This window comes from Aricia agestis, chromosome 3 (genome assembly GCF_905147365.1).
Source record: "Aricia agestis chromosome 3, ilAriAges1.1, whole genome shotgun sequence".
NCBI classification, from domain to species: Eukaryota; Metazoa; Arthropoda; class Insecta; order Lepidoptera; family Lycaenidae; genus Aricia; species Aricia agestis.
In genome coordinates, this window is record NC_056408.1 from 1098105 (window position 1) to 1122615 (window position 24511).

Genomic DNA, 24511 nt, shown 5'->3' on the forward strand with positions numbered 1-24511 from the left:
TCTGACGTAACTTGCAAATGGCCGCTTCGTCGCTATTGGTTGTAAAAACTAGTATTAGTTCCAAGTACTCCCGCTACTGCTATCAGCGCCAATATGGTGACTTTCGAACGTCATTTTTACGTTAGATTTTGTTCTCTTCCCCCGCATTGGGGGCGCTGATTCCGCTTCGAATAGGCACAAAAAATAGCTGGTATTTCAAAGGGTATCATAAGTCCAGCGTACTTATTTAATGGAGGTCAGTGGCCTTAATGCAAAAATATGTCTTTGCGCTCTCTAACCACACGACGATTTTTATGACCTGTTTTAGATAATAATATCTTAACTGGCTAAAGAGTCATGTGATTTTGACTAGATATAGATTACAAGGTCATTGTCAAGGAAGTTTATTAACAAAGCTCCAACTCTCGAGCTTTTATCTTATCTCGGGAACTTCCATAAAGTCTGTCCTTCGTCAGGCTCATTTAAAAAACTCTCCCGGCAGAATACGCAATTTGTTTTAGAGCTTATAAAAAGGGCATCCAGCTGATTGTTCTGCGCTTTACGGCTGGTCACAGAATTGTGTGCACAGAAGACGAGCTAAAAAAACATCAAGGATTTCTCACCCAAACAGCAAAGTATAAAAGAATGTGACGACGTGACGTTGAGGTACAATTTGTGGCACCTTCTGTATATATATTTATTCTGTGGAGGTCTAAGAGGCTTGCGCCAGCAAAAGACCTGTATTTGAGAGTCGAATCTCAATGCTGACTCATCTTATTATCTCAACTTTGATTTCGCAGGCTCTTGTGTGAGAAGTTTATTCTTTGTTTTAAAGTTTTTTCATCCAGTTTGATGAAAAAATGTAACTTGTTTCAAATAATGTCTCGTAAACCACATTATAATAAAAATTACAGAAGTTTGTTACCTTTGTCGACCCACACAACCAACTCGAGCTCGTTCGACGAGTGACGGGCTCGATCAGGCGAGAGTCGTCGCTCAATTTAGACGAGTCTACTAAAACTTATAAAAATATGTATTTTATGAGGCGTCGATGATTGATTTCTAAAGCGTTTGACACCAACGGAGCGAGAAATTTGGTTTTACTTATATTTTCAAAGGTCTATATTTAAACGGTGAGAAATGGTTTTTGAGTCTGAGTTTATTCACGGATCGCTTATTATAATATGAATAATATTATTTTATTTATGCTCACTTTAAAATGAATAATAGATATTGTATTTAAATTTTAAACAGTCTGCCATAAAATATGATATTTAATTTCGCAGCGAATGTGAAATGAAAACAATAACATTTTTAGCGAAAATATTCGAGCCACGAGAATTCGAAGATTGAAAAAATACAATCGGATCGAAATGGTTGGAATAAATAAAGGTGGTTCGTTCCCGCGCGATATTTTACTGCGACACATTTTCATGCTGCCCGCTTTTTATTGCTCACTAGAGGCGCAATCGCCTTTATTGTTCCCCTTTATAATACCAAAGGGCTTCGTTCAAAGGAATTGCCTATGCTTGTATTTCAATTTGTACGCATTTGTCATTTTATTCGTACTATTACTATGCGTACTCGTTCTACGAAAGCGTAGCTATGCTACGACAGCGTAGCTATGCTACGACAGCGTAGCTATGCTACGACAGCGTAGCTATGCTACGACAGCGTAGCTATGCTACGACAGCGTAGCTATGCTACGACAGCGTAGCTATGCTACGACAGCGTAGCATGTTCTACGTAGGCGTAGCATAGCTACGTTATTCGTAGCACCAACTTTCCATTTCAAATCACTCTTGAATATGAGTATTTTTATTTGTATTTTCATCAATTTTATAGGCAGACAAAAAAAATTGAAAATTATTTAAATTAGGTAGGGGACCTAATTTAAATAATCTATATATATATAAAACTCAAAGGTGACTGACTGACTGACTATTAACGCACAGCCAAAACCACTGGATCGATCGGGCTGAAATTTGGCATGCAGGTAGATATTATGACGTAGGCATCCGCTAAGAAAGGATTTTGATCAATTCCACCTCCAAGGGGTTAAAAAAGGGGATGAAAGTTTATATATAATAATACTTCTTAACGCGAGCGAAGCCGCGGGCAAAAGCTCGTTTCTAAAATAAAGACGGTGATGGATACGTAGTTGTTAAATTAAAGGGCGATAAGGTTCTATTTAGATGATTTATTTCGCCTTTCATGTACTAAAATTAATTAAGTGTAAAGTTATTAGCTCGAAAACGATGTAATTTGTATATTTTAATAGAGCGCGTGCTCGAACAGCCGACAACCCGCGCATAACAATCGAGAGACGATGACACAATTTCTTCTTCAACGGGTAATAATTAAATCATTGTTTTATGTTATGCTAATTAACAGGGTCCTAAATAATTTTCTTATGGTAGGTCCACGCTGGAATATGACATAACGTAGAGTGTAGTAACTTGATTTTTTGAAGTTTGTGAAATGAAACATGCGCTAATCGTGGCATCGCGGTGAGTGTTAATTCTCAATGTATTTGCAGTAGATCCAAAGGCGAGCAATCCTGAATCGCGCTATCTGAGTTTCTGAGATCGACGCGATATACAACGCGAACGTCTGAAACTACAGCAGGCTTTAGGGGGTTTCGTTGACAGTATTGTGTGGCCATCCATACTTCCATACTTCTATATAAAACTCAAAGGTGACTGACTGACTGATTGACATAGTGATCTATCAACGCACAGCCCAAACCACTGGACGGATCGGGCTGAAATTTGGCATGCAGGTAGATGTTATAACGTAGGCATCCGCTAAGAAAGGATTTTGATAAATTCCAACCCCAAGGGGTTCAAATAGGGGATGAAAGTTTGTATATAATAATACTTCTTAACGCGAGCGAAGCCGCGGGCAAAAACTCGTATATTATAAATGCGAAAGTGTGTCTGTCTGTCTGTTACCTCTTCACACCAAACCACTGAACTGATTTCACTGAAATTCGTTATGAAGATACTTTGAGACACTTTTTATCCCGGAAAATAAATCCCGCGCGATAAACGAATCGAAATGGAGTTGCGGGCGACATCTAGGCGCTTATAGTTGCGGGCGACATTTAGGCGCTTATATTATTTCCAAAACTCGGATAAAGTTTTTTTACATTATTTTAAACAGGTGTCATAAATGATGAATGCTACTTATTATTTTACTTTATTACATTGTTCATTGAATTTCAAATTACCTGTGACAATCTGGTGACACGATTTGTAACACAATATACTTCGGCCGGAATCTCAAGTGTCCAATAATTACCGTGGTAGTGTTCTAAATATAGGACAATGGCGGCTCCGATATCCGAAATAATGAATTAACCGTAATTAATACGTCGGCCCATTGAGCCCTCACGTGAGGGTAAGGGCTACTCAGGTGACCTCTCTACCCCCTCACCATGCTAATATTATGAAGGTAGTGTGGGTGTCCTTATATTACTGAAATACTTTTACCAATCAATGTACTGATTAGTTGATTCGTAGGCAGATGGCGGGCCTACGTATTTGATCGTGCTATGTCAAACCCAGCCAACAGATCACTTTGAATTGATAACTTTGAATTGACATGATCCGACCAAATGACGTTGGTTTGTCAATTGCCTAGGAATAAATTTCCTCGATGGTACAGTATATTTTTAATAAGTAGACTCTAGAACCCTTGATTTAAATTTGACCTATTAATGTCTTGGGAATTCTTAAAGCAATCTTAAAAATCTTAATCGTTTCTAAGTTGTATTCAAGGACCACTGAATAACATCAATGACTATAGATTCTTGAGCATTCAAAGAAAGTTCTAACGACAAGCAGCGAGTGGTTAGCAGACCTATTTAGTATTTACTGAAGTGGCTATTCGAAACTTGAGATTTAATTGGGTACTGTACTTATATTTGAGTATTAAAGACGTCGTTTTTAGGGTTCCGTAGCCAAATGGCAAAAAACGGAACCCTTATAGATTCGTCATGTCTGTCTGTATGTCTGTCTGTCCGTCCGTATGTCACAGCCACTTTTCTCCGAATCTATAAGAGCTATACTATTGAAACTTGGTAAGTAAATGTAATCTGTGAACCGCATTAAGATTTTGATACTAAAAATGGAAAAATTATTAAATAGTACAACTGAAACAAAAAATTTTTTTCATCTAACCTATGCGTGTGGGGTATCTATGTATAGGTCTTCAAAAATCATATTGAAGTTCCTAATATACATTTTTTTAACCTGAATGGTTTGCGAGAGAGACTCTTCCAAAGTTGGTTTGAATGAGATCTAGCAAGTAGTTTTTATACATCATAAATACCTTAAATTAATATTCATTAAACCAACTGAAATATAAAAATAAATCAAAAACCTTTTAATTTCATTAAAATAAACCTTATTGCTGCTGCGGAACCCTTCATGGGCGAGTCCGACTCGCACTTGGCCGATTGTTTTAGGAGAATAATCATATCGCCCCCTCTATCCCCCTATTCTTCAGTCTCTCAGTCAGCTCGCTGATTCATTTTCTCTTCAGTTGTTTTTATTACTGCGCTTCATCGAATAATTTCCTATTATAGTTAATAACGTTGAATATAATAGTCCATACATACAATTCAATGTTATTTTCCACTATCCAATGACAATTATACTTGATTCTATTTGCCGATACGGCGCGCAATACATCTCAATTATTGGAAAACGATCTCCCACGGGACGGAGTCTGTTCGTCCAGAGTTTAATACGGGCGTGTTTCGCTCTGTGACCTCACAGGTAAAAGGGAATTTTACTCTATTTGTTCTGCACAGCTATGCGACATGACTGGTTAAACATATAATATTATATGACAAAAATAATATGCAAAAACGATATCAATTGATCACTGAGCAACGACACCGCACGCGGGAAGAGTAGCGGCTCGGTGTTCCTTTGATGGCGCATGCCGCCGCGCCGGCCGCACTACTTGCCTAGCCGCGTTATTTACTTATACCATGATTCATATATTTAAAGGGAAATTTGGTCAATAATGAAATACCTAATTTTATTACAATCTATACATACATACATACATATAAATAAAATTGGAGTGTCTGTTTGTAATATTGAAAGAACCGTTTTTTACTACATGCATATGAATCTATATACGATACATACACCAAAACAACATTTTTTACAATTTTTGTCTGTATGTCTGTCTGTCTGTCTGTTTGTTCCGGCTAATCTCTGAAACGGCTGGAGCTATTTTGCCGGGAACGCCTCCGTGTTCTAGTGGTTAGAGCGTCGCTCTCGACTCCGGAGGTCGTGGGTTCGAATCCCGCGTTGGAAACAACAATGACAATGCAGGCTGATCACCTGATTGTCTGACAAGTAAGATGATCCATGCGTCGGATGGGCATGTAAAAAAGTTGGTCCTGCGCCTGATCTCTCGCCAGTCGTGTCGGTCTTCCGTCCCACTGGGTTATGAGAGTAAAAGGAATAGAGAGTGCTCTTGTGTACTGCGCACACACTTGGGCACTATAAAATTACTCCTGCGTACCTGGCCTGGTTTCAATGAAACCGGCCACCGTCACCGAAACCGGTGTGGGGAGTATTGTTATTATTTTGCCGGGACTTTTTTTAGTAGATAGCTGATATAGTAAGGTGTAACTTAGGCTACTTTTTAACCGACTTCCAAAAAGGAGGAGGTTATATTTTACTTTTTTCATATTTGTTAGCGGACTTTCTTATCTTTGGTTCTATACTTTGTTGACGCGGACGAAGTCGCAGGCAACAGCTAGTTATGTAATAAAATTATATTGTATTATAATTATATAATGAGAATCGAGTACCGAGCACTCTCCTTAAGTATTGCACTATATTATATACTTTGAGTCCCGAGAAAGGACATATAATAGTTTTAATCTTGGAAAAATGTACGGTTTCCGTGAGATAAACTAATTTTGGCGCAAACGAGAGATGCGGTCATCATCGAAAAATGTCATATATTAATTCCACAAATACTAAATCTAGCCGTCCAAGATTGGAGCTAGTATTTCCACTTGGATTTCTACAGTAAATTAATTCAGCCTGGTCGAGCGTCTTGTTGCAAGAATTTCCTTTGTAGGACATTCATGCACTCAATATAAATGTATGCTGGGAATTTGGTTACTTAAGAGGATACCACAACAGCTAGAGAAATGAAAAAAAAGTACGTGTAATATCTATAGCTGTCTCCCTTACCTCAAGCCTATACCGCAGAACGCGATAGAGACAACTGCAGAAAATCCAGAAAATCAACGATTCGTTGTCCCCTGATTCCTTCTCCAAAACTTAACCGATTTAAGTACTTTTTTCATTAAAGATTAAAAAAAGGCTTGAGCTGTGTTCCTATGTTTTCCTTTTTTTATAATCTATCCAAATCTGTTTTCTGGACGTTTGAACACAGTGGAAAATCTGGCCATTTTTTTGGGTTTTTGAACGTTCATATCTTATTTAATAATTAAATTATGAAAAAAAGGAAAACATAGGGACATTGTATTAGTGGCCGTAGATATTCAGGAAAAAAATTATAACTCTACTAGCATTATCCAGGGAGGAAACAGGGGACAGCGTTTGTATGGGAAAAATGGCGGTGTGGAATCCTCTTAAGATTCGATAATATTTTGTAACCTTCTTGTGAAAAGCTTCGCCAATTCCTACATAATATTTTCTACCTTAGCCGGTAAAGCTAAGGTAAAAAATAAAAAAAGCCCATGATTAGTTTTCCGCTCCTCTGACCTGCTGCAAATTAACTTACTATTTGTACAAAATAATTTCCAACAAAGCCCCCTTTTTTGTGATCGTGAATATAAATAGAGGCTGTAAAAGAAATGAACATTCGAACATGGTGTATATAATGTAGGGACTGAAACGTTACATCATACATAGTAAAACGTATGTAAATGTGTAGTATAATATGACTCACAGTGGTGTACAGCCTCATCAGTATGCGAATAGTGCTGCGGTCAGGACGAGACGTAATCGTTCTGTTTACTGCGACACATAGTCATAGTATAGTCTACATCTACACTGATATTATAAAGAGGAAAACTTTGTTTGTTTGTAAAGAATGGGCTCAAGAACTACTGGGCCGATTTTAAAATTATTTCACCATTCCAAAGCCACATTATCCACAAGTACACAAGCTTAATTTCTGGAACAAAATAGGGTTCCGTTAGATATTTGGGTTTTTCGGACATAAGGTGTAAAAAATCAACCAGAAAAGTTACTTATTTTGCGTACGTTGCCTAAACTATAAATTATAAAATATAGAACCAGAAAATGTTCTAATTAATTGTATTTACCTATCTATATACCTATCTATGTCGAGTGAGAGACAACAACCTTTTTTTTTTAACTTAAAAACCTTGAATTTTTTTGGACTACATTTAAACAAGTTTATTTTACTCATGCTATTAATCCTTATCAAAATAAATTATTTCATTAATTTATGTCGAAAAAATTTGGTATTAAATATTTGGTGGAAAATATTTGGTCTGATGATTAAAATTGTACGTTTTGTTTTGAAGTTATGGCGAAATTAAAATATTACAATTTCTGCTGCACGGCCCGTTGCGAAGTGGGCGTCACCAAGGCGGGGGTGCGGATAATGACTGCGTCGTCGATGTTAGTGTCGGTGTCTGTGAATTGACCTAGGAATCATTTTGCTGACCGTGTCTTTCCTGAGAGTCTTTTTGCAGCGATAACCGACATCCACGCGGGCGGAGCCGCGGGTGGCCGCTAGTTCTACATAATAGGAGTAATGAGTATAGTAGATATTACATGACACTATTATTATAGTTATGTTTGTGAACCAATATGACCAATGATAGAAAAAGTTTATGAATATTGTAGCAAGTATAATACTATTAAAGTTATATTTTACATGAAAGTAAATAAAAAAACCTTGAACAATCGTTACAGTATAAACATTATTTATAAATAATGTTTATCTATACTAATATTAAAAATGCGAAAGTATCTCTGTCTGTCTGTCTGTCTGTCTGTCTCGCTTTCACGCCAAAACTACTGAACCGATTGTAATGAAATTTTAACTGGAAAAGGGGGTTGTAAGGGGGTGAAAATGCGTAAATTTGGTCAAATTAAGTTAGTTCCAAAAACTCAAAATAGATGGCGCTAAGAGTCCCCTAGATCGCTCTATTGCTTGCTCAGGCGAATTTCTATAAGAGGTGGTACCATGTCAAGCTTGGACTTCGATTTTTTCGATTGTTATACGAGTACACGTTCTATACTTAATATTATAAATGCGAAAGTATCTCTGTCTGTCTCGCTTTCACGCCAAATCTACTGAACCGATTGTAATGAAATTTTGTACACAGATAGTCTAAAGCCTGAGAAAGGCCATAGGCTACTTTTTAACTGGAAAAGGGGGTTGTAAGGGGGTGAAAATGCGTAAATTTGGTCAAACTAAGTTAGTTCCAAAAACTCAAAATAGATGGCACTAAGAGTCCCCTAGATCGCGCTATTGCTTGCTCATGCGTATTTCTATAAGAGGTGGTACCATATCGAGTTAATATTTCGATTCTTTCGATTGTTATACATGTTATTAAATAACTCACGTACCTAAAATAAATACTAAATAGTTTATGGCCTATGGGTATTGGTAAAAGCTAAAGTTGTGTAATGCATTATGCAGCTAAGTTGTGTAACGCTAAATAAGCTTTAAAAGGTATAAAAAAGTTTAATTTTAAAAAATCATATTATGTGCACACTACACGGCTGTTTTAGGTATTTTGATTTAAGGGGTACCAGGGTTTTAAAAAGCTTTTGACACCAATTTTATTGACACCGCGCGCTATAAACTTAAGTCCACGCGGACGAAGTCGCGGGCAACAGCTAGTACTGTATAATTCATAATTCATTTATTTGCTCAGAATATGGTACAAAAAGGTGTTACAATTTTTCTGTTTGGACTTAAGCATATTCTACTATTTACATAGTATGCAAATATATAATATATTATGTAATATATTTATAAAGATTTATAAACTCTACCCTCTGAAGCCACTTTTGTCAACATTAAATATTCTGCCAAACTTTTCCTTACATATTTACTCTCGTGGAAATAAAATTGAAAAGCTCTGAAAAATTCATCGCTAAAGAGTGTCTTTGTGAAAAACAAGAACAAATGAAAGTTGGAAGTTTCCATGTCCTTTTCGTGGCGAAGTTTGTTCGCGAAATGCCTCGTTGCGTCAGTTTTATGCGACTTTCAGATTGTTAAAATTGAAATCGATATTGCTATGCAGATACTAGGAACCCCCAAGATCATTTTACCCCTTCTATTATGGTTCGTGACACGATGTCTTCCTGACCCGATAATTTGCTTAGGACAATTATTATGCAGATTTATTGTCTCACAAGATGATCCATGCGTCGGATGAGCATGTAAAAAGTAGGTTCTGTGCCAAGTGCACGTAACTGACCTGCTTTTAATGAAATTAGCTACCGTTAATGTTATTGGTTTGGGAGAACGAAAAGAAAGAAAATAGAAGCCTAATAATAAAAATGCAGCTGAGAGCAAAGAGGATAACACTACAAAAAATAATAAATGACATCCTCATCCAAAAAGTTCCAATATTGTTTGCTACACATTTCTTCAAGGATATGCGGAGACAAAATAATGAAAACGTTCGGTGAACTATAAGTGACTTTTCGATCTTTTACGCGGCCAACTGCGACCGACAATAAACCAAATAAAATGCCACTTTATGACATAGACTATTATAGGTATAATTTTCTACTGACATATTGTGTGTGCGTACAAACTAGTGGCGTTGAGTAAATTGAAACTATAGCCTATGTCATAAAATGACATTTTATTTGATTTTTTGTCGGTCGCGGTTTAGTCTAATTCAATCTAGTTAGTGATTACTTTAGGCCAAATTAGGAGCAAATCTCGGAAAATCGAGATACCCAGTATATTACCACGTAAAAATTCACATGTAATTGGATGGGTCGCAAGTTTTAAAACAGGGGTCAAAAGTCACAAAAATCGTTTTTTTTTTTTACTTTTTTTGCAAATATTTCGTTTTCTATGCGTTTTACGTTTTTGGTATAAACAGAAAAGTTGTAGAGAATTAAATTTTCTACAACTTTTCTATTTAATATTTTTTTTATACCTTGAACTGTTTACAAAATAGAGATTACAAAGTTGTAGAGAATTTAATCTTCTACAACTTTCCTATTTATACAAAAAACGTAAATTGCATAGAAAATGAAATATTTGCAAAAAAAGTATTAAAAAAAACTATTTTTGTGACTTTTTAAAACTTGCGACCATCCTTAATTATATGTGAATTTTGTGAACTGTTTTAGGATGCCAAACTACAAGCTTTTACGTGGTAATATACAGGGTATCTCGATTTTCCGAGGTCATCCCCCTATGGTGACTGGGCCAGTTGCTCGCGGGCAAAGATCGGAAAGTCACCGATAGGGTCAATTCAGACCGCAAAGCCACGTGTATTTCTAAATTTGTATTGAACTGACAGATTTCGTGAGTATGAAACGTCTCGCAAATTTGTCAAATCCATATACATATCCACATACAGAAATACGTCTACGCGTCGCATTGAATCATGATCGTCGCATCGTCGCGTTCATGTCTGAATTGACCCTAACAAAATAAGGGCCGAGCCCTCGCCCGCAGTGGGCCGCCGGGGGAGGCCTGTCATTGTACAGCAAATCGATTGCTGAGTAAAGACTAGATGATAGAGTCTGAAGTGGATTGCCGATACTTCAGCGATAATATAGATCCATACTAATATTATAAATGCGAAAGTGCGTTTGTCTGTCTGTAATCCTTTCACGCCCAAACCACTGATCCGATTTTGCTGAAATTTGATATGGAAATAATTTGAGTTCCGGGAAATGGCATAGGATACTTTTTATCCGCAAAAATGTACGGTTCCCGTGTGATAAATGATTTTTGGCGGAGTTGCGGGCGTTGTCTAGCTATAATATGAACCAGATTTAACTTGAAGGTATTTTCTTAGAGTAGAAAAATCCAGAAACGGCAATACTTTTTAAAGGCGGCGCCTTGATAAATTGGCTGTAGCGATATCGATTTTTCTCAGCAATGACTAAAGATAAGAGATTAAAGTTCATTGTCAGTATTCATCATGTCTTTATCTTTGAATTACCCATAGCATAGCGCGATTGGTCGACTTTTATAACACAGAATAATTATTCAAAAAGACCTCTGTAAAAAAGGGATTCCTATTTCGCCAACAAAGGAGAGTGATTTAAGCTTCCATTTGATATTGGTCCAAGCATACACTTTAATTTGCCCAGAGCTTATATGAAATGTATTTATGGTTTTTAAATTACGCGACAAAAACCATTTCCATTTTTTGCTGTTCCATTGCTTGTTTCCATTGCGGGCCGGCCTCTCATAGAAAACAAGCAATCTAAAACATATCCAACATGGTTTTTTACTTTAATGCGGCGTCACCTTAATTGGCAGTTGATGTTTTTTTTAATATGAAATATTTATATACGCACAAGGCAGAAACAGCTTAACACGCTGCCTATATAATGTTAATCTAGCTTTGTGTGTATGCTGAAGGAAAATCAACAGCACAATCACATCTCAAAGTTTAGTAATACAGTGTTATCTCCTAGTAAATGCACCTCATTATATCTCAACACGTGCTTAGTCAAGTCTCACGTCGAACCGTACGAGTGGCGCCTCGTATGTGACATATACGAGGTGTTTGCGAGGCGCTCGAGGGGTCTGTGAGATGTACGAGGTGTCTGCGAGGCATACGAGGTGTCTGTGAGGCATACGAGGTGTGTATGAGGCACTCCGACAAGAATCTCATTAACTGCAGCCGAGGGTATTTGCATACTCAATACTCATACCGATACCGATAATGAGTACCTTGCTTATACAATTTCCAGTTCACTTTTTATCAAATCTCAATTTACCCTACGTAAAAAAAGAACTTAAATAATTATAGTACTGCTTAAATTACCAATGCAGGTAATAATCAAGCGTTGGATAATCCTATCAACATGAAAGAATATAAACCGCTAGGCCTATAATAAGCAACAGTGGAGAGAGTCCCATAAAACCTTACACTTCCTAATTACTACGGAGTTCCGTACAAATCTAAAAGCGTTTTCAAACGTTAATTGTAGATGAATTCATAATAATTAACAATTCATTAAAGTGACATTAACGACTTTTGATCATCTCGCCGACATTATAATTTTGCAAAGTTAATTAGCTTCAAGAGTTTCATTAAAATTTCAAAGTATATTTATCTAGCTCGAAAAGGTTCTAGAATATAATTTCATTGTGAATTTTCTCAACTGGTAAATTATGCGTGATTTCTTTAACTAGGCCAATTACGTCAAATAAATTCATACTATATAATAATAGAATAGGTACGCAAATTTAATATTACTTAGGACGTCTGAGCCTCTTTACACATAAAGAGGAACCTTTTTGACATATTGTGTTTAAGCTGGAAACAAAGAGGATTATGAAAATCATTAGAGCTCGATGACGAGGCTGGCTCAGCCTAATTTTACGCCACGAGCGCCTACACGGTATTTAAGATTTACTTTAACTCCTTGTGTTTCCTTGACTAAGATTATTACTTATATTATTTAAGTTGAACTGAATATAACGCATATAGATGATTAAATTAAAGTCAGTAAGGGCTATTGTCCTGTTATTGATATATTAAAGGCAAAGTGTGACGTAAGTAACATTATTTGTTGTGAAGCTGCAACGCGCCAAAATTCGTTCATCGCGTGGGAAACGTACATTCCGGGATAAAAAATATCCTATGTCCTTCCTCAGGACTCAAAATATCTCCATGTCAAATTGCAACAAAATCGATTCAGCGGCTTGAGCGTGAAGAGAGACAGACAGACAGACACACTTTCGCATTTACAATGTTAAGTATAGAAGTATGGAAGTATGGACATATGAAATGTTCTTAGCTGAAGCGACTAGGGAATTACGCGGCACAGTACCTACTACGTTACTTTACAGTTTCACCTTTACTACCGACGTTTACGAGTCTTTACATAAATTATGCTGGAAAGTAAATACCAGTTTTTAAAGTTTAATGCACAAAAAGGCACCGAATTTCGTTCATTTCATACTTGAATTCCATTTGAATTTCAAGAGCCGCAAAGTTCTCAACATTTTCAATTACTCGGCTGAATACACTCACAAATGTCGCACTGGCTAGTGGGCTAGCTGCTAAAGCTGTAAACACAAAGATTTTAAACTCCTGTCGCGGTCATATACATGTGTACATGACGTCTCACGTATTTTAAACTAGATTTAAATGAAATTCTACATGCAACAGTCTCCATATTATGCGCATGTTTAAAAAAAGTATATCGTCAACGCATTTCAAATATGCTATGTTAAAACTCTACTAACTCTTTGTAAATCACGAAAAAAGGGAAGGAAGGAATATACAAAATTGTATCACATTAAGCCGCGTCATAATACCATGATAATGAAGCAATTTCTTCACACGAAAGAATAAGGGATGTAGCAAATTTATTTTAACCAAAACAAATCTTCTTACATTAAATATTCGTTTAATACTTGTAACAATTTTCGCAGGTTACTAAGGTTTCTTGTGAATCCCTTCCGCATTTTTCATAATACTAAAGATTTTCTCATAACGGAAGCGGTTGCTCGTTCATAACAATTAATACACTTCGCTACTTTTTAGAGCTCGCCCTTTTTGTAAGAGGGATATACGGGAAGGCCAACCGGACCGGACTCGTTTTATGCACTCCCGTATATGTTTTTTTTTTTATGAAATAAGGGGGGCAAACGAGCAAACGGGTCACCTGATGGAAAGCAACTTCCATCGCCCATGAACACTCGCAGCATCAGAAGAGCTGCAGGTGCGTTGCCGGCTTTTTAAGAGGGAATAGAGTAATAGGGGAGGGTAGGGATGGGAATGGAAACTCACTCACTCGGCGAAACGCAACGCAAGCGCTGTTTCACGCCGGTTTTCTGTGAGAACGTGGTATTTCTCCGGTCGAGCCGGCCCATTCGTGCCGAAGCATGGCTTTCCCACGCATAAATTGTGCACGGTCAGTTCGGCCTGCGATCACTTCAACCGGATTCGATCGACATTCTTTTATGGTAAGGGGAGGGGGGGGCTTTAGAGCGAGGCGTCATGCTCCGTTGCGTTGAGTTGTCGCTGTGGTGAGGTAATGCAACGGAGCAACGAACGCAATAGAATCTGGCTTCGTTCAAATAATACATAGCACAGACATCTGTGATTTTCACAGTTCATAACAAACGAGCCCTGAGTCCCGCTCGGCGCAGCTCAGTCAGATACAATTTACTCAAGTTATTTCAGAGCGAAACTTTCAAGCGATAACTACAAATACTTTTAAATTTTTATTTCAAATACTGTACTATGAAATTCAATCGCACGAAATGCAATATCAATGTGTTCGATCCAATAACTTACGTTACTTTAAGTTTATTCGAAACCAATAATTTTATTTCGTAAAAGACTCTCTATACGAAGGTACATGATATAGAACTGTCTGTAGTTGAAGCACAGTTAACTTCGCCTTATTCTGAGCAATCATAATATAATTATCATACTTTTATATACGTTCCTCTTTATATACGTTCTTAATCATAATATTATGTAATATGCACTTTAGAGAAATTGATTCATAAAGAAATGACTCGTCGATTTCTCAACATAATGGGCAACAATAAAAATTACGTTTGTATTTATTGTTCTACAAGATTCGCACCGCAACTCCGTTGTGCCTAAATTCCTTTCTCGAGAGGTAACAGTACAATTTTCCGAGATAAAAAGTACCCTACTCCTTTCCTGGGACTCAAAGTATATCCATACCAAATTTCACTTTTCAGCAAAATCGGTTCGGCGGTAAGGGCGTGAAGAGGTAAGAAGGGTAGGCATTAATAATATTAGAAGATTTAGTATTTACTATTAAAACGATACACCATAGTAAAAAATGCCATAATGGTACTTATTTCTCTCGTTATGGAACCTCAAAGTTACGGCTTTCAATTAAACAGCGATTAGTCTGTAATCTGTATCGATGAAATCGTAACGATCCAATTTGAAGCGTATTTCGTTCAATAGGCAATGACAAGCCGCGGTAAGACCGGCTTTGTTCCTGTGTAATTGACACACCCCGATCACCGCACAGGGCTACAGCGTATCTCTAGAGTCTAGACATTCATAAGTTGCGTGAGAAGTTTTAAACAGTTTTTTACCTCCTCCTATGATAAGATATGCTGAGATCCCCACCCACCTAATCTCACATGAGATTTAGCCAAAACATAACATTTTTTTAAATGTTATGTTTTTTCATTATTCTTATGATATATACTTAAATAATTATTAATTACACAATATTAAAATTTTATGAAATTATATGTAATATCTAATCTACTACTAACTAAGCCTCAAAAATATATTTTTACAAGTTAGCAGGTAAGTTAAAGATACGATTATTTCCATATAAATATCAGATACCTCACGAATGAAAAATGAATATCATTCCGTAGCTAGTTTCATTCACAGAAGCCCTCGAGGAACGGGATCGTGCATCGGAACAGGGTCACATATTATTTACATTTCCTATGAAATTCCAGATTTAATTTAACATTCCCAGAAATAATCAAAAGTCAACGCGTATCATCACGCTTTGAAATATTGTAATGAGAATAAAATCAATTCTTTTTCGTTCTTTGTTGTCATTTAGGCTTTTAAAAAATGAAAGTATAGGCCACGAATAGACAGAGATAAGCCTATAATATCATATCGTGACTCAATCAGATAAAGATTCTATAAGAAAAAAAAAGGATTTAATCGAATCAAAATGAAAGGTTCACGTGGCATATTTCAAATTGTACACGTTATAATCACTGCCTATCTTTCCTCAGCACAATGTCGAAATTCAGTTGTCTACTATGTTTATTTTATAGCTATGAAAACGGCTTTACTTACATGATATAACGGCCCGCAGTATAATTTTATAATCCCAACTGTGAAGGCAGAGATTATACAACAATGTCGTGATAATAAACACATAAATTATCTCAAGTTCTAGGGAAGGTTAAAGGTACATAAGTGCCAAACTTAGGATTCATGTGTAGAGTCGAATGAAAATTTGATATAGCAAACTCACCTTTATTTATGCAACGTAATGTACATAATATTGTGCTCATTCTGAAAAAATAAATCGCAAGATAAATCGCATATCTGTGCACGATCAGGCAATGCTTCTTCATTATCTACCTAGAAACGTATTCTTTACTTAGAATTGCAAAATTAGAATGGAATGGATGCTGCGCTGATTCTCAATTTATCACGCTGTAATTTTGACGCAAAAAGATCTTATGTGTTCCGGGCCTTGTAGTATCTTCGTACCAAATTTCTAATTTGCATATTAAATCGTTCGTACCAATTAGCTGTTTGTAACAGCTACAGATAAACAGACTTATTTATTTTTATTTTATTTATTTAGAAAACTTACAGCTCTATTTAAAAGGATAACTTACTATTCTAAAAACTGTAAGCCAATAATAAGTTTCCACTAACACAATATCTAATGAACTTATGAAATATACTATAAACAATAATATAATAACCCTTAAGAAATATAACTACTATTATAATTAAAATACTACTTTTCTAAGACAAATATTTTTAAAACCAGCCACCAATGGCAATATGTATCATTGATAGCTAGTTTTAGAAAACTTATGCTAATTGGAAATAATTAGATTTTAAGATAATTAAGATAAAGTTTCATATATATTATAATATTAATGAAGGTAAGGAAGGATTTCGGTTCGCTATGCTTCGACTCCTTATGAAAGACTTGGCCTAGCGCGGACGGACTACTAAAAACCAGTTACCCTCGCGTCCTCTGTCGCGTCACGAAATTTCGTGTCCCGTCTGCGCCCAACCTTATAACCTTCATTATGTAATTAACCCTTACAAAAGTTTCCCATTATTTAACGTTACAATTGGCTCTTTTCAACATTTATTAAGTAATTTGCCGGGTAATTCAGAGGTGAGAATACGAGAACGAATATTGTTGTAGATGTTTTATAATTGAATTTATTCCGTTGTGTAAAATTAACAAGCTGAAAGGTAATTTTATAATAAGTTTGTAATTAATGGACCTTTTAATTACATTTTCATTTTAAATGGCTTTAAAGCGATGAACATGTTTTTCTTTTGGGTGAATGTTAACTTTTGTTCAAAACTATATGAGGTAACTGACTGAGGTACACTGTAGTATAGTATCTTGGTTAAGTTTTTACACGACTACACCATGTGGATTGTGGGTTATTTTTTAACGTATACTATTGAGTTCTAGAGCCGAGACTGTCGTACAAACTTGTAAGTTAAATAAACATAAACTATTTTTTTTCAGCGGCTTCGCTTGGAGAGAGAACTAGATAAATATCCCTTTTAATATATTTTATTTAATTTAATAACTTATACCCTTGGAAGTTTAAAGTGTCATAAGTGAAACAAGTGCGAAATTTTAAGTTTCTCGCTAATATCTAAGGATAATAATTTATGGCCCGTCGAAGTACAGGTCTATAAAGTCAATAAAATTTGTATATTGTGTGCACTGAATATTGATAGATAGATCCATACTCCTTTGACGCAGTCATATAAAAATAGAAGAAAAAGGTAATCTTCTAGTCTCTAGAAGAAGTAGGATTAATATCGGATATCTAATTGGTATTTGATCCTCGCCCGGGCGGGGAAGGACGGTAATGAATTCAGTCCCGGACGGAAATTACGATCGCGTCATCGCACCTACACCATATTAATTGTATCCGAGTGCTCTGCCTGTTGATTTCATCTATAAGTGCGTTTATTCATTTGTATTATTATGTTTTATCTTTCGTATAATATAATAAAAGAAGGATATAATAAGGAGAGTGCGACTGAGCGCTTATAGATATGTCGACAAGTGTCACAAAAAATGATCCATTAATTCATTCATTCATTCATGGCCCATTTTTATGAATTTAAAAAAAAATGTTTTTTTATCATTTTAAAAAGTTGTATGTGGAATGTATTTACGAGAGCTTTTACCAAAAAGTCGTGATCATCGGTAAGTACTAGATACTTATAGTTGCATATTAATAAAACGTTTTTTTTTTAATGAAATAAGGGGCAAACGAGCAAATGGGTCACCTGATGGAAAGCAACTTCCGTCGCACATGGACACTCGCAGCATCAGAAGAGCTGCAGGTGCGTTGCCTGCCTTTTTAAGAGGGAATAGGGTAATAGGGGAGGATAGGTATGGGAAGGGAAAAGGGAAGGGTAGGGAAGGGAATAGGGTAGGGGATTGGGCCTCCGGTAAACTCACTTACTCGGCGAAACACAGCGCTAGCGCTGTTTCACGCGTGTTTTCTGTGAGAACGTATGTATTTCTCCGGTCGAGCCGGCCCATTCATGCCGAAGCATGGCTCTTTTTCTTTTTTCGGGTTTTAGACTGTAGGTAATATAAGTAAGAAAATCCCTGTTTGATAGTTAAAATATTGATTTTTAATAACCCGACGTAGTACAAGCCGGAATAATTTAATATAGCTAACAATTTCTTCATTTTAGCTTCGTAAGCGAAAATTTTAGGGACGGTAGCTGAAAGCCTAAAACGTCGAAATTATTTAGCGTTGTACGGGAAAGGCAGGCTGTGAGGCCTGAAACTACCAAATTAAGCTTCGCACGGTAAATTTTGGACACGGTAGTGGAAAGCCTAAAACGACAAATGACTAAGCTATCATTTTAGAATTTATAACACCTCGTAGATGTGAACTAAAGTTGGTTGAGTCTTGAGCACCGAAATATTAACTATGGAAGAGTAATTGAGTCCAAAAATGGTTCCACGAGGTGCGTGCTTTTAGTCGGTTGTCATACCCGGGACGCTCGTACACTTTTCGTTGTTCTACGTGTCTACGACAGTAACTGGAGGTGGAAGGTGGTGGGAAAATACGGATTTTAGCATTCCAATCTATGAGAATTATCGTTCTCTAGGGCAGTATTTCGATGGATCTCACATTTATTTTCCATCTGATAGTAACTGTTTAAATTAGTTTTAAATTATATACTACCACGTTACTGTGTTTAGAATTACTTTACCTCCAAAGTATAGTAATTCTAAACACAGTAACGTGGTAGCACTTACGAGCAGGTGCGGCGCCGTTCGTTACGACTCCGCAAATTACTGCTGTAATGTTGACGTGGTTTACGGTGAAGATAGAGCCTAGACTCCAGAGGTTCAGTACTGTTATTATCATCAGTTAGTGTTGTTACGGGCTTCATTCGTGTTTGTAAAATTATGGTAATCCTCTCAAACAGTATTGCAACTTGGCCCCATTTTTATAACCTACAGATGTGCATCGCCGCGCGGTACTTAAATATTATGCAGCATTTTCGAGCTACTTCAATCAAATAAATATCCCCATAGTTCCCAAATATTACAAACTTACGTAGCCTGTACATGTAATATACACACAGACAGAATATTGTAACATTTGCCAGCTGCGGGTGGAGGGTTGTTTATGTTTATGAGGAGCAGGTGTGTAAACTCGATATCCTGTCCCTCTGACACGGAGGTTATGGCAGAGTATCATAAACACCCTGTTTTTATATTTAGGGTACAATTCCGTGCATCGCGATCGATCGCGGCCGCTCACGACAATAGTCAGTGTATGAAAATGTATGGCACCGACTGTCGTAATCCTCTATCTATAAAGTAGTTGTTAAGTTTATATAATTTTTATGTATGTTAGTCATTAAGGTATATATTGTATGGGCCTACGTAGCCTGATTTAAATAAATAAATAAATAAAATAAATAAATATTCTTTTTGATGAGGCCGTTAATATGAGCCCAAACACAAAACCTCCACTTTGGGTTCATACGGAGCTCGGCTCCTATAGAATCCAGGTGATGCTGCAGTAGCAGCATGTAAATATTAACTGTTTATCCACGTCTTACTGGCTATCACAATTAAAATGAGCCCATGCAAACACGAAACCTCTGCTCTAAGTTGGCGAGGAGTTGGATATTCTATTGATAACCAGGTGATGCTGCAGCACCAGGTCAACGTTCCGTTAATGTGTATAATGTATATTATATTGTATACTGTATATTCACAAATGTCACGAACGAAAACCCATCAAACGACTGTAAGTTGCTAACAGCCTTTCATGAACCAGATAGCTCTTGATTGTCCAGCATTGAGCAGGATGATGATGAATTATAGCTAAGAACACTCTCGATCATGTCAGCTTTCAAACAAAAAGAACTATTACAAAATCGGTCCACCCGTTTGGATGCTACGATGCCACGGACAGATACACACACAGACAGACACGTCAAACTTATAACACCCCTTTTTTTTCGGGGGTGAAAAGCAAAAAGTAGGGCAGTTTGTGTGGATAAAATTATCATATCGCAAAACGACTAGACTGATTTTATTGTTGTGTGCCTACAGGTTTGAGAAGAATAGGTTAACATTAAACAGCGAACCATCTGAAATGCGGAATGTCAACTTAACTTAATCAGAAGATCAGGCTCTCAAACATATTTCTAGAAGCATACGACAAAAAAAGTGTGTGGATCAGCTCATGGGCGTACCCAGGTTCTGGGCCAGGGGGAGGGGGGGGCAAATTACCTAGGTTCTGGGACAGGGGGGGCAAATCAGATTTTTTACAAGCTAGGTGTTTTTATAGAAAAAAAAATATAATTTTTAGTTGCAAAAATATAGTATTTCAAACCAATGGCAAATTCGTTTTCATAATTTTTGATTTTTATAGATAAAAGTACTAGATAATATACTTAGTAGGACGTCAACATGATCTAAGGGGGGGTACGCCCATGGATCAGCTATTAAAATAAACTGTAAAGATCATTAAGTAAGTTAGCAAAAACTAAGTACCAACGATCTCTGTGACAGCTAAGAAATGGCCCACGCTTCAGTAGGTACCTAATAAAAGAGGTGCTCACGTCCAGTGAACGCAAACGTTCATCATCTTTTATAAATAAAACATTTGTGGCTGCGACTGTCCGCCCGAGTTATTGTCAAAGCCAGTACTGTCGCGAGGAAAATTAATCCACCCACCACATTTTTTATAGGTCAGACTATATCAAATACCTCTGTAGGTATAAATTATGGAAATGAGTATTACTTATTACAAAGTTTGTTGGAATTTAATGCATGGATGTTATGGATTATTTGAGAGTGGCGATAATTTTTTCATCTGTGCAGTGAACTGTTGGACTATCAAGTCTGGGTGTCCAAATCTGCGCCAAATGTGCCGCCGATTAGCAAGTCGGTGACGGCTTCCTTGGCCTCGCCTCGGAGCGCTCTGCGTAGTCGCCATAAGTTCTCGGAGTCGCTGAAATGGCATACCTGTGTAGATTCCTCGTAGGAACTTTTGAAGGATGGATGAATATTATTTTTGTATATAATAGTATCTTTTTATTAGGATATATACTGCGAGATCTATTCTGCCGTACTAATCGCAGGCCTACCTGTCGAACTAGCGATTGACAGAATAATGAAGATATTGTATAATTTTCGCCTGTTGTGTGGCGGTCGTAACTCGTAAGATACACGTGAACATACGAAAATGTACAAAACAAAATTTCCAGTCAGGTCAGGTGTATGTGGTTATAGCAGCTATACTCAATCACCGGGATTGTTTCAGTGGCCCGCGTGAAGTTAAACCATTTTGAAATTCACGACCACCGGCAAAATAGTACAGTAGGTTTGAAAGTGGTGAAAATTTTTCCACTTTTAAATCGCTAATTTTAAAAACCGCTATTTTTAACCCAAAAAGTTTTGGTTGCAGCCCGCGACACCTAGACCAAAACGTGTTTGTGGCCCGTATAAAAAAAGTAGAGTACTGGCAATGCCTTAGACTTTAGATGATAGCTTTTTATAGCAATCCATTCTCTCCTTATTCTGAAAAAGTACACAGTTCAAGTGGTAGTAAGGTATATCCTTACAGGAATAACGACAGTTACTGGCACGATTTCAACATTTTATATTGGTTCCAGTGTTCAATTATAAGTGTTGTATATGAGGTCGACGGAATTTGTTTAAATTATAAATATAAATAGAAGTAGACATAAATGATAGTAATAATAAACAGCATTAAAGACTAACTATTTACACAGCCTACGAATAATAAAAACTAGGATAATTCATACAATATCTCATTATTATTCAAGTTACTTTTCCGACGTATCGAACAGAGATAGTCAAATAATTGATTCAACAAACCTGTTTTATTGTTGTTGTTGTTGTTGGTGCCGGTCGCCTGGCTGAACAGCGACGCGCCGGTCAGCCGCGCTCGTCGGAGAATCCACCACATTTTCACAACACGCGGTAAATACAACCAAACTACTCAAAATACCACTACTACTACCCTTATAGAACCTAATTGATAATATTTATATTGATATGAAGTGGTTTTAATTGATAAATGAGTGTTTGTACATCGATGTCCGCTGTAGTTTGCCTGCGAGCGGCATACAGTACCCACCGTGGTTTCAGACCGAACTGACACCGTCGCTGACTCAACACATGCGCAAAACGTATTTCATTTTCATTGCCATTATTTATAACACAATTTTAGTTTATTATGTTAAGTTACGAAACGTTATTACATTGTTAGTTCGATGTTATTATAACTTGTTTTTGTGAAAATGCGATTAATAAACGCTGCATCGTTTATTAATCGCGTTTTCACAAACTCGTAATGAAATTGATGAAAAGCTCGTTACAATGATGAAACGAGACAAAAATGATGTACTAAGTAAACTAGATGTTTTCGCACAATAAAGGCACAGCAACCGTACATTTTTCCGCAGTCTTTATGTGAATACGTCATGTCTTTTTTCCAAAGTATCTACGTACATTTCCACCCTAATAAACGATTTAGAACGAATCAAGATTGAATAGGTTGACAGACAGACAGATACACAAGCAGACACGCATACGTGGGAGAGCCAAGCTTCGGCACGAATGGGCCGGCTCGACCGGAGAAATACCACGTTCTCACAGAAAACCGGCGTGAAGCAGCGCTTGCGCTGTGTTTCGCCGAGTGAGTGAGTTTACCGGAGGCCCAATCCCCTACTCTATTCCCTTCCCTACCCTCCCCTATTACCCTATTCCCTCTTAAAAGGCCAGCAACGCACCTGCAGCTCTTCTGATGCTGCGAGTGTCCATGGGCGACGGAAGTTGCTTTCCATCAGGTGACCCGCAAACGAGCGCCCTTATTTCATAAAAAAAAAGACTAACACGTTTTCGCGATCATAGTATTTGTATAAACGTATTGTGTTAACAACTTTTGTCCTTTTTTTTCAAGGATTAAGATGCTTTTTGTAATGACTTCCTGGCTGTTGCGGTAGGCTCTCGGCGAAACAGCCTAAACCAAGATCCCCGAGTAATTGCGGGCTTATCCTGAGATAAGGACCGCGGACTTACCCCGCACGACCCATTAGGCACTACAATAATTGTGCACTGCCTTTACCCGACACAAAATTATACTCTATTCCTACAGTACCAAAGCCCAAATTAGCGTTTATTAGGTGACAACCTCCCTAAAACGTCGCAAAAGCACGAAAAATAACATGCAAAATAAAATTAGCAGCAGCCTTTTTGCCTCTGACCCGTTTTCACGGCAGAACAACTTCAAACAACGAGGAAAGGAAGCTTAAGGAGAAATTAGAAACAATGCTTGTAATTAGGACGTGTTCTTTAAAAAAGTTACATTATTATGTTAATTGACTTCATACTGTACAAGTTGTACCTGCTAATGATCTTGTAGGAGACGCACTACACCATAGGCCATAAGTTATGATAATTTATTAGAATTATTTCTGTGTAAGAAACAGTGTTGAATGCATGGTCTATGTTGTAAGTTTAAATAATAAGTTCTTTGTATTTCTTTTGAAATATTGCTAACACTTTGTGATTTGTATGCTTTCGATAAATAAAGATAAGGTGCTGAAAGAGCGTTCCCACAGGAAAGGGTTCAGGCCCTTAGCCCGGCACCCCGGGACCCACAATCGCAACCCAGTCGCAACCAAAGCCGCCGTTTTATTAAATTCCCTATAGATATTTTGTCGTTTTTTTTTATAAAATAAGGGGGCAAATGCACAAACGGGTCACCTGTTGGAAAGCAACTAACGTCGCCCATGGACACTCGCCACATTAGAAGAGTTGCTGCTTTGCTGACCTTATAAGAGGGAATACGCCCTCTTCTTGAAGGTTTGCAGGTCGTATTGGTCCAATACACAATATGCTTTTTGACGTAATAGGTTCAGTGACCCTACGATAATATGTATTTTTAAATTTGCCATTCAAAAATGGAAGAGGCAACCCAACACTGCGTTAGTAAGGCGTAAGTCAATTCAATGTATACTTTTGTGTGGAAATAAAGTTCAGTTTAGATTCGCTCA

General features: G+C 37.1%; 1 protein-coding gene across 1 annotated transcript in view; it reads right to left on the reverse strand.

Moving 5' to 3' along the window:
- The window catches only part of LOC121740320 (polyribonucleotide nucleotidyltransferase), a 152902-nt gene extending 130325 nt beyond the window's left edge, over positions 1–22577 (reverse strand). The window contains exon 1 of the mRNA XM_042132988.1: positions 22329–22577. Coding sequence (XP_041988922.1) covers positions 22329–22419 — 91 coding nt within the window. The 5' untranslated portion in view covers positions 22420–22577. The remainder of the gene's footprint in view (positions 1–22328) is intronic.
- Between the last annotated feature and the right edge of the window lie 1934 nt (positions 22578–24511).